The following is a 16,089-nucleotide window of genomic DNA, read 5'->3' on the forward strand; positions in this document are numbered from 1 at the left end:
CCAGCACACTGGCACACATGTGGGACACCCTGCACATGCAAAACCCTGGAATGTGTGTGGGAGTGCCAAGCAGGCACAAGCCCCACACCATCCCAAGAGCTCTGTGGATGTGCAGACACCCCCAGGGCAGCACACACCTTCTGTGTGCAGGCCCTGTGTGGGCACCAGCCCTGTGCACACACCAGACCTCTGTGTCCATGTGTCCTCGTCAAAGTATGTGTGGATCTGATGGGGAGATGCCAAGAAGATGGAGCCAGGCTCTTCTCAGTGGTGCCAACCACTAGGATGAGAGGCAATAGGCAAAAACTGATGCACAGGAAATTTCATCTGAATATGAGGAAGAACTTCTTTACTATGTGGGTGATGCACCACTGGAACAAATTGCCCAGAGAGGTTGTAAAGTTTCTGTCACTGGACATATTCCAGAACAATCTGGACACACTCCTTTGCAGTGTGACCCCTCCCAACCTGACCTATTCAGTGACTCTGTGTCCGTGTGCCTGTGTGTCCCTGTGTGCCTGTGTCTGTGTGTCGTGTATCTCTGTGCCTGTGTCCCCCTGTGTCACTGTGTTCCCGTGTCCGTGTCCCTGCTGTGCCCGTGTGTCCGTGCATCCATGTCCATGTCTGTGTCCCTGGTGTGTCCGTGTGTCCATGTCCCTGTACATATACCCGCCATGTCCATGCGTCCATCTCTCTGTGTGTCCATCTATCCCTCTGTCCGTGTGTCCGTGTGTCCATGTGTCCCTATGTCCGTGTGTCCATCTATCCCTGTGTCCGTGTCCGTGTGTCCATCTATCCCTGTGTCCGTGTCCGTGTGTCCATGTGTCCCTGTATCCGTGTGTCCATGTGTCCCTGTGTCCGTATGTCCCTGTGTCCATGTGTCCCTGTGTCCGTGTGTCCCTCTGTCCGTGTGTCCGTGTGTCCGTGTGTCCGTGTGTCCGTGTGTCCATGTGTCCCTATGTCCGTGTGTCCATCTATCCCTGTATCCGTGTCCCCGTGCCCGCGCTCCCCGCGCTCGCAGAGCGCCCCCTGGCGGTCGCGCATGCGCACTGCAGCAGGCGCAGTCGGTCCGCCGGCCGCCAGGGGGCGCGGGCGCGCCGGGCTGAGGGGCCGGCGCGGGGCGGGGCGGGCCCGGCCGGGGCGGCGGCGGCGGCGGCGGAACCGGGCGAGTGGCGCGGCCATGGAGGCGCCCTCGGGACCGGACGCCTCGGCGGCGGGGCGGGGGCCCATCAAGGGCATCCTGAAGAAGAGCGGCAGTAAGGCGTCGTCGGGAGCGGCCGTGGGGCCGCGACAGAGCAGCCAGGCCTGCGATGAGGACGAGCACGGGTGAGGCCCCGGTGGCGGTGGGCGGCGGCCGGTCCCCGCAGGGCCTCCCTCCGGCCGTGCCGCTCCTTCGAGGGGCCCGCGGAGCGGGATCAGCCGGGCGGCGTCCCCAGCCGGGGCTGCCGCCGCGTCCCGTGGCCGGGGGGATGCTGCGCAGGCGGGCGGGGGTCCGTGCCGTGCCCCCCGTGCGGCGGCGGGCCCGGAGCCGGGCTCCGCTCGGCGGTGCGGGTCCAGCGGCGGGAGCTCCTGCCAAGCTCCGCTGGGAGCGGCGGGATCCCCGCTGTGCGCCCGGAGGGAGGCGGGCAGCGCTGCCCCTGTGAGGCCGGCGGGAGCTGTCGCCGTGGCTGCTGCGAGGAGTGGCTGTCACCTGCTAAGTGTGGCAGCTCACAAAGGGTTTTACCGATGCCACGAGGATAGTTCACGGTTTGGGAAATGCGCTTGATTTATTCTCAGCCTTCTCATAGCCATCTCATTTCCTGTAATCAGAAGCATGTCCCTGGAGAGGGGACCTCTCCTGGGGCTGAAACATCACCAGGATGTATTCTCGGTTGGGCAGCATCCATCCCTAAAAATCTCACACTTGAGAACATGCACAGCCCTGTTTGTGATTTGAATGACACGAAAATCTTGGTTTAATTGTAACATGCCGAGTTAGTCTAGATGTGCCAGAAGTGGTCTTTAGCTGGCCAGCACCTGTCCTTGATGGGTAAGAATCCTACACTTTTCCTCAAGCACACGGCATGTGCTGCCTGCCGTTGCTCTGATTCTCCATCAAGTTGATGAGCAAGGTTTGACCTGAACTCGGTGTTTACAAGTTTGCTTTGGACAGTTTTCTCTTTCTGGCACCTTATTCAGTATCGCAAGGAGAGAAATAACGATTAAAAAACACACACACGCTGGTGTGTTTTTTGTGTTATTATGGTACTATTCCTTTCAGCTTTACCTAGTTAAGTAATGAATATAGTCTAAAGTCAGCAAGGTAAGACAGAAGAGCTTTTGGGTTGCAGTGTTGCTTGTGTTAGCTGCTCCTGTTTTCCAGAGAAAAATTTCAACTGAATGAATGAGATGATGTTTTTGAGACAGGTGAGTGTAAGTAGCAGTATGTTACACAAATGTGATTTTTTTCTTTTCTTTAGTTTTAATATTTTGTAACTTGATGTGTTTAGTACCACGCCAGACATAAATGACAACTGGCTGTTAGTAGCCTGCGTTTAATTTTCTGCAGCTTCTTTTGTACCTTTTGTATCTTGAAAAATGAATAGAAATTGGAGTATGAGCTTTTGAGTGTATGGCATATTGGCTATTGCACACAGTAATTTCTTGGGAAGCAGTTATTGGGCTAGAGACCAGCTTCTGTTTCCTGTTTACCAACATGAGCCAATAAAGTCAGATTAATTCTGAAATTGCCTTGCAAGTTGAAAGATAATGGCTAAACCTGGCATGCTGCATTAGAAAATTTCCTGGAAAGATCAGCACAGGATATATAAAGCTGGTTTCTGTGCAGGTATTATTTTTGGTTGGCAATGTATCAATATATCAGTGTTATTTCTGATTTCAGGAAAACAAAACCAAAAATTTTGTTTTTAGAAGAATGACAAGTAGTACAGTTGTGATTTTCCTTTGAAATTAAAGATCAATTAATAAGTTCAGGTATCTGTTTTCTTGGTTCTTCTGCTTACTTTTAATATTGAAATTCAGGTCTGAAGATCTTTAAAAAGATCTGTAGATGAAAGAGCTCATTGTGTCAGCTGTCATCTTTTAAAGCACAATGTTCAGTAGAGCTCTCATGTCCTTGCATCATTACTGACCTTGTGCTGCTGTTAGTGATGGTAATATTGTTTGGAAAACTTCCTTAATGAAAATATGATGCAAGAAGGAAGCTAGAGAAATTGGGACACCACTGGAACTGCATCCTGAGAGCTGAGATTGTGGTTTAATGGCAGATGTGCTCTTGGCATACACACTGGGGTACAGTATTTTTTGCTTTCAGACCCCTGTAAGAGCCTGTGAGCGAGTGGATGTGATATTTTACAAAGGAATTTTGGAAGTGTGTGCGTGCACAAGCAGCTGTGTTGGAAGAGGTGAGTCTGCCACGGCAGGAGCGAGTGAGGTGTGAGAGGTGTTCCTTGGCTGTACTGCTGCTGAAACTTCCTGCCTGTCCTCACCACCTGCTGGGGTGTCAAATGAAGTTATTGTGGATTTTTAAAGATGTGAGAAAATACAAATGAGCACTTATGAGATTTTTCAGATCTCATTTTCCTAAGGAAGATTAGATTTCCTGTGTCTGATGTGGAGGGGTGTCAGGATGCATTTCCCTGTGATGGTCCGAAGCCCTGTCATTAGCGCTGTGCTGTGCAGACGTGCCTAAGCATGCAGAACTGGAGACAAGCAGGGGAGGTGTGGGTTTTCAGAGCACTGAGTCACTCTCCTGTGAGGGCTTTTTACAAGCAGGGGTGAAATGACATGTTTGTCTCTTTGCCACTAATGACTTCTTTTTTCCCCCTAGGTGAACTTTTAAGTTGTGCTTTGGGAAGTTCCACAGCCAAGGCTTTTAGTGTTGGAATCTGAGTTTAAAAAAAATAAGTGTGAAAAACGAAGCCACTAAAAACTTGTTCAGTCTTTTATTTCTGACTCACTGACTTGCTCAGTGTGGGCTGTCTGATTTAGCACAGTGCATGCCAAAGGGATTGTTCCAAGATTGCCAGTATTATTATTAGGTGGAGTTGAGCCTGGGCTATAAACCTTGATGTGCTCTGGGCAAGCGAGCACAAAGCATGTGATGGGAATCTCTCCCATCTGTTGTATTTCCTTGTCAGCTGAGCTCTGGCTCTTTACAGGGGCTGTGTACCACTGGCTAGGTACTCTGGCTGGTAAAAATCCTCACTGCAGCACAGTGAGCATCTTGTGTTGGTCACGGATGAACTTCAGGCTGTGTTAAACTGGGTGAACTGGGGATTTTTCGCTTCCTAACCAGACAGTTTAGAATGAGTGGCGTTGCTAGACCGGAGCTCTTGCTTTGTCATCACAAAGCTCATGACTCCCTGCCCTGCCAGAGCCACGCCTGACTCACGTGTTGTCCGCTTATGCTGCAGTCCTTGTGTTTGCACAAAATGATTAAATGGACCTGAAGCCTCGAACATGGGACCTTGGCACTGGTTACTGTGTGCTGAGGGGATTAAGATCATTCAATTTGTATTAATTTCTGGAGTTTAAGCCTGTGGCATGTAGGATTCAGCATCAACCCCCACATCTATTTTTTTCTCCTTAGTTTTTTTCCGCCACACTGTATTATGCAGCAGTCCTGTAAATGTAGAATGCTGTTTGTGCTTGGAACAAGCTTTTGTGTTTTGCTTTATAAAGTTTGTTTTACAGATATTATTTTGCTCAAGAGCACTTGTGTTTTTGAGATTAAATCTATCTTTCAGATCTGTTATTGGAATGCTCTATATTTAAACAAGGGCAGTTAAGAAGTCTTCCAGCCAACTGCCCCTTCCCACCCCCCAAAAACCCAAACAACAACCACCCCAAACCAAACAAAACCCCCCACAAAACCCACAAAGTCCTGTAACGTTTGCTTCCTTAACTAATAATTTACAACAAGAATATATTAATTTGTGGACTTTTTGTATTAATCTAAAATTAATTTATTGGCTTAATCTAAGGGAAAGACCACCTTATATGACATTTGCAATAACCTTTTTAGAGGAAACATGGACCATGGTGGTTTGTGTTGATTAAACATTTTTTGTGGCTTTTAGATCTGTGGAGGGATGGCTCTTTCTCTGGCTACAAGGCTTTTTCTTGTGGCTTATATATTTTGTCAGTGAGCAGTCAATGTGGGTGAGCTTCAGTTTCTTCAAATATACATAAAATGGTGCATTTTCTGGTTGACTAAGAAAATTCTAGATAATGTAGCATCACTGGTGCCTGTCTATATAAAATGTGAAACTCCCTCGGTGTAATTATAGCAGTGAATCACTTGGCTTATGATTCCAATTTACAATGACAAAAGCAGTATTAATAACCAGCTTGTTCTGTGCTACTTATTTCACTGCAGGAGGGAATTTGTTGGTTGCTAATGTTTATGTAACAGTTTTGCTAATAATTATTCCAGCTCCCTCAGCAGAAGTGAACTGAAAGGTGTTGAGTTGTGTTGAGGTCTTGTGGGTTGTAATAAGGGTCTTGTGTAAGTAATAACTCTCTTTACAAATTACTGTAAAAGCAAACCTTTCACAAAATAGTCATTGAACAAGTCCAGGAGTCTCTGAATTATATGAATAAGAATATTTTTACAGATCATTGAGTTTGTTTAGCTATTGTGACTTGTTAGGGAAATTAGGTTGCACTGATTATTTTTTTGACTTAAATATGTATAGAGCAGTATTAAATAGTCATACTTTGAACGTCTTTGTGTCATAACAATATTTTTGTGCTTAGTATGTAGTAGAAATCAGATGATGTTTTAAAAATTCCTTCTCTGGTGAAGCAGAACTAATTGTTTTAGAATGTAAGAAAATATAATTTTCTTTTCTTATTTCAGTAAAAAATCCCAGAAGTGGGATGAAATGAACATCATAGCTACGTATCACCCTCCAGGCAAAGATTATGGCTTGATGAAAATTGATGAGCCAAGTACTCCTTACCACAGGTATGCTTGCTGAAGTGTTGTCCTGTGTGCTGCCAGTTGGAATTGTGGGTTTAAAGCAAAATTTACTGTGCAGGTGATGTGGTATTACTGTGCAGGACTGCTGGGTGTGTGCAGCATACTCAGATCTAGAAAGCTTCTAAATACAGAGAACAGTCTGAAAGGACAAAGTTTAGAAGGTTTGTTCTAGCAGACATTCTAGGCTTGGAATGGAATAAGTAAGTCTGACTTCTATTGGTTTTGTTTTCAGTACTAGAATATATTGTTGTCATATCAATATTTAAAGTTGTTTTGGAAAGCTTTTAAAGCATTAAAGGAATCTTTTAATTGAGTGTTGTAAGGTTTTGACTGTTTTCTTGAGCAAACAACAAACTCAAGCAACTTACTAAAAAAGGTTACTTTTTGTTTGTCCTCCAAGCATGGTAGGAGAAGATGATGAGGATGCAGTGAGTGATTCAGAATATGAGCCCTTAAGAGCAGATGTGTTGAGTAAAAAGTAAGTATTGTAATAAAAAAACTGACTAAATGTGAAGATAATCTGCTCTTTCCTGGGGTGGATTTTCTTTATGGAAAGCTGTTGCTGGTTTCTCTAGAAGCTGCATTTTTGCTATTGTCAAATTCAGTGGTTTTCAGTGTTTGATAGTGCTACTGGTAATTTAAAACTCTTGCAGGTTGTTACTACATATAAATGTGGCAAAAATAACGAACCAAGCTCTTTGTATGAGTGTTCTGAAATGTCATGTATTTTAAATAGTGAAAAACTTGCCATTTCAGCATGTTGTATTGCATGATTTATGTAGACTGGCAGCTGCAGCTGAAGGTAGAGGACCCAAGATTATAGCAAGGCAAGAAGAAAGTGAGGAGGAGGACGAGGATGAAGAATTAACACCTGAAGAACGGGGTAGGTATAAGTTGTTTTCTTTCTTTTGTTTAGACTCTTTTCTTACAAATAGTTTCAGGTTTTCTGTTGGAAGTATTTGTGAAGAAGTAGTACTGTCAGAAAAATGTTGTGATTTGGAAACAGAGATAAATAGTGTTTGAACAAATGCGCTGCTTGTTTCTAATCAGGAATGTTTGGTTTGGGATCTACATGTGAACAGGAATTTGCTGTTGCTGGCTGCCTCCCTGCATACAAGCTTAAGGTGTGGGAATGCCTGCTAAGACACCTCAGATAAGAAGTTCTGGTTTGGGGTTGAAGGAATAGTTCTTAATCTGAACATATTTCAGGTAGACTTAATTCAATGAGTAGCCACTGCAAATAGAATGCTGCTAATTGCTTGCAAACATACAGATGATATTTCTGTTGTTCTCAGAGCAACTGGCAGATGGATGCAATAGGAAGTCTGCAGTTATTCCAAACAAATAGCATCTTTAACAGAGATGCTGTTTCATGTTAACTTGGACTAGAACGTTTTGAGGGAACAGTCAAACCACAATACTTCTAAGGTTTCAGGCCTGTATTATCTAGCTGCTGCTTCTCAAATTTCCTGGCCTTAACTTTGAGTGTGAAACGTTGCTATACTAAAGGAAGGAAAAGAACAAAGCGTTGGGGCTGGCAGAAGCAAAATTTTCTTTAATTATAATGCATTACTGCTGGATATGCTAATGTTTAATATATGGAGCAGAGTTGGCTTCAGGCCATGGGGAAAGTGGAAAATATTTTCTTCTACATGTGGTAAATATATCTCTCCTAGCTGACCTTTTGTGGCTAGCCAGGGGTCAAGCCACACATCTGCAAAAGTTCATCTTCTGTCCCAGCAGTATGTCTCAATATGTCCTTGAGTTTGCTTAGAAACAAGGCTTGTGAAACTTAGGAGTTTTGTGTACTTTTACCAGATGCTTCTCGTGGTTCAGACTTGCTCTTAGTTGCAAACAGGTTCTTATAAAAGTGCTTCTGAGATTCCAGTACATCAATTACTATCCTTTTTGTAAGCAGACTCATTTTAAAAGAACACTCCACTGCTTGAAGATGATAATTTTTATTCAGTGTGTTCCTCTTTGAAGAAGATAAATTGATTTTTTTTAAGGGAAGGCACAACTATTTCCATTTGTTTGTCCACAGAGAAAAAGAAACAGTTTGAAATGAAGAGAAAAATGCACTACAATGAAGGAAGAAACATCAAACTAGCAAGGCAGCTCATTGCAAAAGAACTACATGGTGAAGAGGAGGAAGATGAAGAGGATGAAGAGATGCGTGATGCTGCAGATGTAGAGACAATGAGTACAGAAGTTATTGAACACGGTGAGCTACTGATTAGTTAAAAAGCACCTGTAAGTACTGGTGGCCCTTTGAGCTGTTGGGACATGAATATACTGTAGTGTGAGAATGACTAGAAGGAGTACAGTATGTATTTAACACTCAAGTGTGTAGTGTTGCACTCTGTCTTGATAGGTAGAGTTGTAGCACGAAACAAAAACTATCAGTGTTGATAAACTGCATGTCGGCTTTTGTTTGCTGTGGCATAACAGAAAAACAAACATCTCCAGTTCTTACCATTTCCCCAACCCAGAGGACTTTGGGTGGTGAAGTTGCCGGCGTCCTTTTTAAAGGAGGAGCTGTCTTGTACTGGACACGTTAATGGCCACATGGGAGAGCCTGGCTTTTTGTTGTGGGTCATTTCCCATTATGCTCCCAGTCTGTCCTGTAGCCAACAATGGGAAATTACCATCAATATTTCGTCCCTCTTCAGAGGACTGTATTTATCTTCCTGAGGAAGAACACTGTAATGTAAAACTGCTGTTAGGCTTTCAATACAGACTTGTCCTTGAGCAGAAATGTTCAATTCTATAGTACGGGATAAAAGTCTCAACTTCACTTTTTGTCCAGCTACTGGAAAAAAGTTTGGGATGTTTTAAGTGGGAGCTGTTGCTGGAACCTGTTTCAGGGCTGTCTCTTCATAAGAAACTCCTAAAACTATAGAGGCTGACACCTTCTCTTTCATCTTTAAACTTCTCTCTGGGTGAAAAGTCTTAGAGTTTTGTGGTGGTATTCTGGTGAATAATTACAGTTCACTCCCCACCCTTTTATGTAACAGCACTTTGAATAAATTTTGGACATTAAAAAACCGCACATCTGTTGCTCATGAGACTGGTGGCAGTGAAGTCTGTAAGCCTCGTTCATCTGTGGTTGGCAAAGCTATGAGATAATAGCATGGTCTGGAGACCTGGGAAGATGCTGCATGGGTTTCACTTGGTTCACATCTGCTTTTCACAACCATGTGAACTAGGAGCTCTTCTAAAATTCATTTAAATCCCACGCAATTAAAAGGTGATTTGCAAAGTTGCGTGTTTAAGTTCTGTGGCTTGCACCTTTTCATCCTGTTATTTACTACAGGAGGACTAATTCCTTCACAATTGCTCTGAAAGGGTCATTTGGTATGTGTCTGAGACCCATTACTGGACTGACCTTATCCAGTAACTTAACACAGGCCTTACAATGGCTATTTACAAGAACTTCACTCCCCAGGGGAAAGGAGGGCTGCAGTAGCCAACCGTATGACCCTTCCGCATGGCCTGAAGCTGCCAGCGCTCTGCACTCTGCTGTAAAACAGAGGCAACTCCGCTCCCCAGCTGCATTCGCCAGTGGAAAGAAGGCAGACAGACCTTTGCAGCATTTTTCCATCTCTATTGTTGAAGTCCATTCCACCTTCCTCATAACCAGCTTCAGAGCCACAACTGGTAATTATCAATTTTAGACTGCTCATGGCTAATAGATTCCATAAGTGTAACTGTCTGCCAGTGTAGCGAGCCGTTAACTAATTGGTTCATCTCCACACCATAGCTTGTAGAAATACTTTCTGTTAACCTGATGCAGTTCTCAGTTCTTCACTTTTCTATCATTCTGCTTAAACCTTCATGTTTTGTTATCTCCTAATCTCTATATCAGCTATCACAGCCTTTAATCCCTGTCCCTGATCAGTTCTTCTGAGGTTAAGTACTGGTCTCACTTTTGTAGCAGCTGGTGAATTGAATGTCCTCAGATGGATTATGAGACAGGGTTGGGCAAAGGATGATGGGAATGAACAAAAACTTTAATAAACCAGTGTTCTGCCACTGCCCACATTTTAAGAAATTCCTATATTGAGATGAGAACTGTTCAGCACATAGCTGTGTTACTGTCAAAATTTTACTGAAATAACTTTTTTTGAGATTACATTATTTATTGTTCTCTCATCTGTATTCTGAGGGCACACAAGAATCTCCTTATTCATAAGTGTTAATTAGAGCTACTGAAGGTTTCTCAAATAGATGGCTTTAACGCTTGCTACTTGGGGTTTTTGGTCATTGTGCTTTTGGTCATGCTGTGCTTTTGGTTACATTAAGCACTTGAGTATTTTAAAATTAGGCTATTTCCTTCGTGGAAGGAAATCAAAATCCTATTAGTATTCATGTTCCTGAGAACAGTGTATAGAAGGATTATTCACCTGGATAACTTTCAAAGAGCTCTTTGACTTGAAATTTTATTTTAAAGTGCTTTTGTCAAGAGCAGAAAAGGAAGGGTTTCCTTACTCTTGTACTGGGTGATACAGGAGTTGATTTTTGCAATGGCTTGTTTTGGCTTCACTCTGTTAAACTGACTAACAGCCCTGATGGTTGCTTTTAACTTCACAGAAAATGTCCTGGGTTTTCTGCATGTTGTATTGTAGCTATATTTTTATAGATTCTTCCATATGACTTGAGTTCTTGGGAAGTTATGGAGATCATGAGGTGATGTGGCTGCCACTCAGCTATTATGCCAGTCAGTCTATGTGAGTGAGAGCTGCCATGCAATGTCTTTTGATTCCAATGGAATAACATGATTTCTGTAGTAATGACAATTGTTGCAGGTAAAGATGTGACATGAGAGGCATTTTTTTAGTGGTCTGTTGTGACTGGGGTTCCACTGGCTCCACTGGCTCCTGGGTTGTTTTTCAGGCAATTTGAGAATCTCTTCTCACTTCGATTTTTTTCTATCCTTGAAGATCCCTTAAAGATTCTGTGCTTCTCTTATCCAATGTTTCTTCTACCCTTTAATTCTGTCTGGTTTGTATTTGAGTAAAACTAACAGTACACTTCTAGTCTCTACACTCTGCTTTCAAAGAAGGGGCTAAAGGCTTAGGGCAATTTTAAGGACGCTCCTGTCAGATACCACCAGGTCCACTAATACAAGTTGCACTTCTTGGTTACAGACTGAGTTTTCTTGCTGATTGAAATGAAGATGGCCAGTCCAGTCAGTGATGGTGAGAACTCTTTGTGTATTTTTGCTCCTGTCTTCATTGTGGCTACCAGGTGTTTTAAATGGATGGATCATTCCTTTCTTGCCTCAAGTAGCCATGCCTTATCCCAGCAGCCAAGCTCCTTTGTGGAAAAGAAAGTAGAAGTTGTAGTAGACTGCAGATGGCAGGGGGCTTGGAGCTGGATGTCCTATAACATTCCTTCCAAGCCAAACCATTCTGTGACTTACATTTGCTTGCTTCAGCATTTCACCTTCTCTGGCTGCTTGCTATTTATGACTCCATGAATAACATAAATAGACTTTGCCAGCAGAAGTGACCTTTGTTTCTCTCCATAAAAACGTTCCCTTTAGAAATTCTCTTGGAAATCACTGAAGGAAGTATTCCTGATGTAGATAAATTTAAGCATGATGATTTTAGGGCAGACCTGTCTTCTGCTACACAAAAGTATCAGCCAGAGGGTGTTGTCTATAGCAGTTCAATTGACAAGCAGTAAGACTATTGTTCTCTTTCTCTGGTTCATTTAGCTGCATTGCTCTGCTAACCCTGCTCAGATGGCGCCCAGCAGCTGAGCTGTCACTGACTGGGTGTGCCCTTTGGCCTTGGGTAGATACAGAATATGTTATGTTTTCTTAACCAGGGCAAGCATCACGCTAAAGATAAATTGAGAAGGGTGCGATCACACAGCAATCAGTTCTGCTGGTTAACTGTGCTATTTGCTTGTTGTTAAACTGCATGTTACCAAATCTAACTCATGCCCAAGTCTAACTGGCCTTTTAAAAAGATTATTATCATTTTGATGAGGTATTCTCTGATCAGCACTGAGAAGTTTCCTCTGATTTATTGCGGTGCTTTTGCTCAAAAGCACGAGTTAACAATTTCCTAAAAGCACAACTGATTGTGCTCCTTCATATATAAATTTGGAGGGTTTTTTTTCTTTCAAGTGTCCCATCTGGAACTGAAGTTTGACCTGGGAAGTACGATGTTTGCTGGTGTTTCAGACCCTTATGTTTTGGTTCTAAACACCTGAGTTAAATCCTCCCAGTTCTGAGGGGGTGAGCACTCAGTGCTTGGTGTGCTGTACAGTGGTGTTGGCCATCTCTTTAGAGCATGAGAGTCAAATAACTGTTTCAGAAGTTTCTGCACTCTCCAACTAAAAGCTCATACATTGCTAAGATGGGTTGGCAAACATGATCTTTGGAGAAGCAAAGATGATTTCAGGAGGATATTTGTGTGTGTTGTGAAAATATTCAATGAGCATAAAGAATTACCTATTTTTTGTAATCTTTCTTATGCAGCACATGTTACTCGTGACCAGCTGGAAAGTAGAGCACACAGCATAGAAGAAATCTGTCCAGAACTGTAACTGCTTGTCAAAGACACAAATATAAACATTGCTTCATGATTTTTGCAATTAAGGCTCTTAAATGTTAAGAAGCATATCAGTTACAATGTTGTATTGCCAAGAATGTTAATTTTAGACTTGTTCATTAGGCAGGAAACACTGTCTAATTGATTTATTCTTGTGCCTAGTATTTCATGGAGAATACTGCTTCATAATTTGTTCAACCAGAATGGCATTCCCTGTATGTATAGCGCTGATTATCTTGCGTGATGTACTGTTACTCTTGCTTTGAAACACTCACTATCTTTTGGTTTTTCACTATTTATTTGAGAGTGTTCTAGATGTGGTGTCTCATATGGAAAGTTTTGGGATTCAAGAGCCAAACGGTACAGCGTATATCAGATTGACATGTAAGTTATTTATCAGATGTGTTAAGCAGTTTAAAAAGGGATTATTCAAGTCCTACAACTTTTTTTTCTTGTAAAGTGTTGACCTGTTAATCTAGATTACAGTACATTTTTACCTGCACTTTCCCAGTCTTTAGAACAAGAGCTGTGTTATTTTGTAGGAGCTGTGTTTGGAATCAGTTGTTTCTGACTAAAGCAGTACTAACATCTGGTGGAGGGAGTGTTTTAGACTGGAAACGGCTAACTTGAACTTTGCATTTAACTGTCATAACCTCTTCCATCAGGACTGGTTGTTTTGTGGAGCTCTCTCTGGCTTATTGTGAGAAAGTGCAAGTTTCCTTCAGCTTTTCTCTTAAAATCACATCCAGTGTTACTCTTCTGGCTCTTGTTTCAAACGTTTGGTTCTTTCCAGTTGCATGAACAGTGTTTGTGCTGTTAGCACCTGCGGAAAAACACCCAGCCACGAGGAAATAAACATCAGGACTGAAGATGTGCTGAGCTTCGGCTCTGGCTGTTCTTTATAAAAGATAACTGCTGTGGATCTACTCAACTGGGGTTGGCAACTTCCATACTGAAAACCACTGGTTTGAATCTTCCTGTGTCCACTGCAACTTACAACAACTGCTTTTGTAAAATGAAGGCTTTTTGGAAGCTAGAAGGGAAACTGCCTAATTCAAATACTTGTTTACAGTGTGGTTGTATAGCCGTAAAGAGGGATTCTGCACTTCCAAATTGCTGTAAAAACTTCCCACTGGGTGGAATTTGACTGGTGAATGTTCCAGTATTCAGAGTAGTTCCTGGGTTTTATTACACAAACGAAGTACACACTTAAGCTTTAGCTTGGTTATGAAATACAGTGTATATCTTAATTTTGATCTGAATTTGATATGTTGCAAAAATCCATATAATTATATGGATCTATTTTAAAATGTCTTTTTCTCCACTGTATATGTGAAGTTTGAATAAAGGAATGAAAGTTATTTTACAGTTACATGCATTCTCAAGTGTGAGCTTTCCTGGAGTCCCAGAGAAACTGAGAGTGAATAAGGGAATAGGATGCTTTCCTTTGGAAGATTTTTACAGGAATGATTCATTAGACTGGATGCATTGCCAAAGATACCTTTGAGTTGTGCTAACTGGGTTTTGTGGTGTGCCTTTCCCAACTATCTCCTCTACTTAGTAGTTAACAGGGTAGTCAGTTGGGGTTCGTTAATCTTCTGAGGTCCTTAATCAAGATTAATAGGGTCTTTTCACAAGAAAGAGTTGAACTCTTGATTCTGGCCAGTGTGGTGATGCTAATTTTTCAAAATGCAGAATGCTATTTCTTCTTGTATCAAATGTGGTCACTTGCATAGAGTAAACAGGGGCAAAGGGTAAGCATTTAGCTACTTCTGACTCATCAAGTCACTTACTGTAGCTTTCAATTTGGCTCCCCAGAATAGGATTTAAAAACTTGAGGTTTATACCCTTTATACAGCAGCGTGCAGTGTTCAGAGTGTTGGTCTGTGTGCACTGAGCTGTATTTCAGTCTGAGCACTGCTGCCCTGGCCTGCCCCAGCTGGCCACGGAAATCCTGCCCAGCAAAGCTGTGTCCCTGTCACGCTGAGCAGCGTGTGCAGGTAACTCCACTGTGCTCTGAGGCTGGGGGACACAGCACTTGGACTTTGTGCTAAGTACCCGTGGGTACTTTGGACCTGCAATCAAGGTAGAATCCAGCAGAAGCAGCTCTTACACAAACTAATGTCCTGCCTTCCTTAATCCTCCACTTTCTGGGCCAAGGCCATCTGGTGCTCAGCAGGGCTTCTTTGTACCTTTCAAGGTTTAGAAAGCATTTTGTTTAACAAAGAAACTTTGCTAACTTCCAATAAAGACCTTTCCTGTAATGGTTTCAAAAATCCTAAATAAAATGAGTATGTAGCTTTGAGGAAGGTACCTAAATGCATGAAGATGGTTTTATACATAATATATAGTAGGTCCCTTCATCACTCAGGTGATTTTGAGCTGCTTGGGTGATCTCCCTTTTTCTGTGCCACCAAACACCTAAATTCCAAGTCTGATGCTATTTTGAAACTTGATTAAGTTTGGGGTTTATTTAAGGCTTTCTCCTCTGCATTCTCCTCAGTGCTCGCAGAAATTCTGTTCACAGTGGTTCTCTTCCTCAGCAGAAATGCAACCCCCTGTCCTTGACACTGCTTCTAATTGAAAAGCCAGTTTACTTGGTTTTCTCTGCTTACACCTTCATACATTGTAAAAGCTAAGTTGGGCAAGTTTTACTTTGCAGTAGCTCCAGAAACTCCATATAGCTTTTTTTACAAAGGGATGTCTGATTTCCCTCTGCTCAAGAAATATCTGTTAAGAGTTCCCTGCTGAATGGGGACAAAAGAAAAAATGCCTTTTCTCTTTTTACATTTGATGGGGATTTAGCTTGCATACACATCTTAATCTTTAGGTGCATATGGCAAAGACTCGTGTACAATACAGAGTGGTGTAAAGAGGAAACAAACACAGCTCTCACTTATGTGGACAGTGAGCTCCACAGCACCATAATTGTGAATCTTCTTGCACAGGTTTAAGTCCTCAAGCTGCATCTGTTTAGAGAAAGCATTTTCAATGTGCTTCCAATAGGAAGATCACTTGCAAATAAGAGCCTTAACTCATGTGTATGGATTTTTTTCTGTCCTTAGTTTCTTTCCCACCAGCTTGTACACAATTCATGGGAACTGCACATACTTTTTCTACAGCTCACTCTCTCATGTGAAACTTGTACATCTTGCCAGAACTCTTTCTGTTTCTGTAACATGCTTTTTTGTGGTATTATGATGCCACCTCACAAATGTAATTATTCTCTTTGAAACCAGTGTTAAATGTCACAACATAAATAAAACCATTGTTTTCATTACTGCCTTATGGCACTATTGCTAATCTAATGTTTGGCTTCTTGGAGCTCTTTGGAAGAAACTGACAGCTAAAATTTGCAGGTGTGTTCCTAGATAAATTCTTAAACCAATATTGTCATTTCCTCATGACTCTCATTTATTGTAACTTTGATGTAAATTGGTTTGTTCACACAGTCAGTTTTGCTGGTTTGCCTAGACCTGAGGGTAGATCTGTTACCCTGAGTCCTGAACTTAAAATAGCAGTACCACAGAAAAGGTT

General features: G+C 42.4%; 1 protein-coding gene across 2 annotated transcripts; it reads left to right on the top strand.

Moving 5' to 3' along the window:
* Positions 1 to 1,117: 1,117 nt before the first annotated feature.
* PPP1R2 (protein phosphatase 1 regulatory inhibitor subunit 2) lies at positions 1,118 to 13,913 on the top strand. 2 transcript variants are annotated; one of them, XR_010081528.1, is made up of 8 exons: positions 1,118 to 1,326; positions 5,864 to 5,971; positions 6,387 to 6,464; positions 6,769 to 6,869; positions 8,031 to 8,210; positions 9,435 to 9,646; positions 11,137 to 11,187; positions 12,480 to 13,913. XR_010081528.1 is itself a non-coding variant. In XM_063408065.1 (7 exons), exons 1-6 carry the CDS (start codon positions 1,181 to 1,183, stop codon positions 11,139 to 11,141), a joined length of 618 nt encoding a protein of 205 aa, XP_063264135.1. In that variant the 5' UTR covers positions 1,118 to 1,180; the 3' UTR covers positions 11,142 to 11,187; positions 12,480 to 13,913. The 2 variants fall into 2 exon arrangements, 1 of the variants encoding a protein (XP_063264135.1); XM_063408065.1 differs by lacking the exon at positions 9,435 to 9,646.
* Positions 13,914 to 16,089: the final 2,176 nt, after the last annotated feature.

Source organism: Prinia subflava, chromosome 11 (genome assembly GCF_021018805.1).
Source record: "Prinia subflava isolate CZ2003 ecotype Zambia chromosome 11, Cam_Psub_1.2, whole genome shotgun sequence".
Classification (NCBI taxonomy): domain Eukaryota; kingdom Metazoa; phylum Chordata; class Aves; order Passeriformes; family Cisticolidae; genus Prinia; species Prinia subflava.

Bases quoted from the DNA above. Each gene is read 5' to 3' on its own strand.
- PPP1R2 (XM_063408065.1), top strand. From the start codon at position 1,181: ATGGAGGCGCCCTCGGGACCGGACGCCTCGGCGGCGGGGCGGGGGCCC. The intron at 1,327-5,863 runs GTGAGGCCCCGG...TTCTTATTTCAG, and splicing joins TGCGATGAGGACGAGCACGG to TAAAAAATCCCAGAAGTGGG. The intron at 5,972-6,386 runs GTATGCTTGCTG...TTGTCCTCCAAG, and splicing joins CCAAGTACTCCTTACCACAG to CATGGTAGGAGAAGATGATG.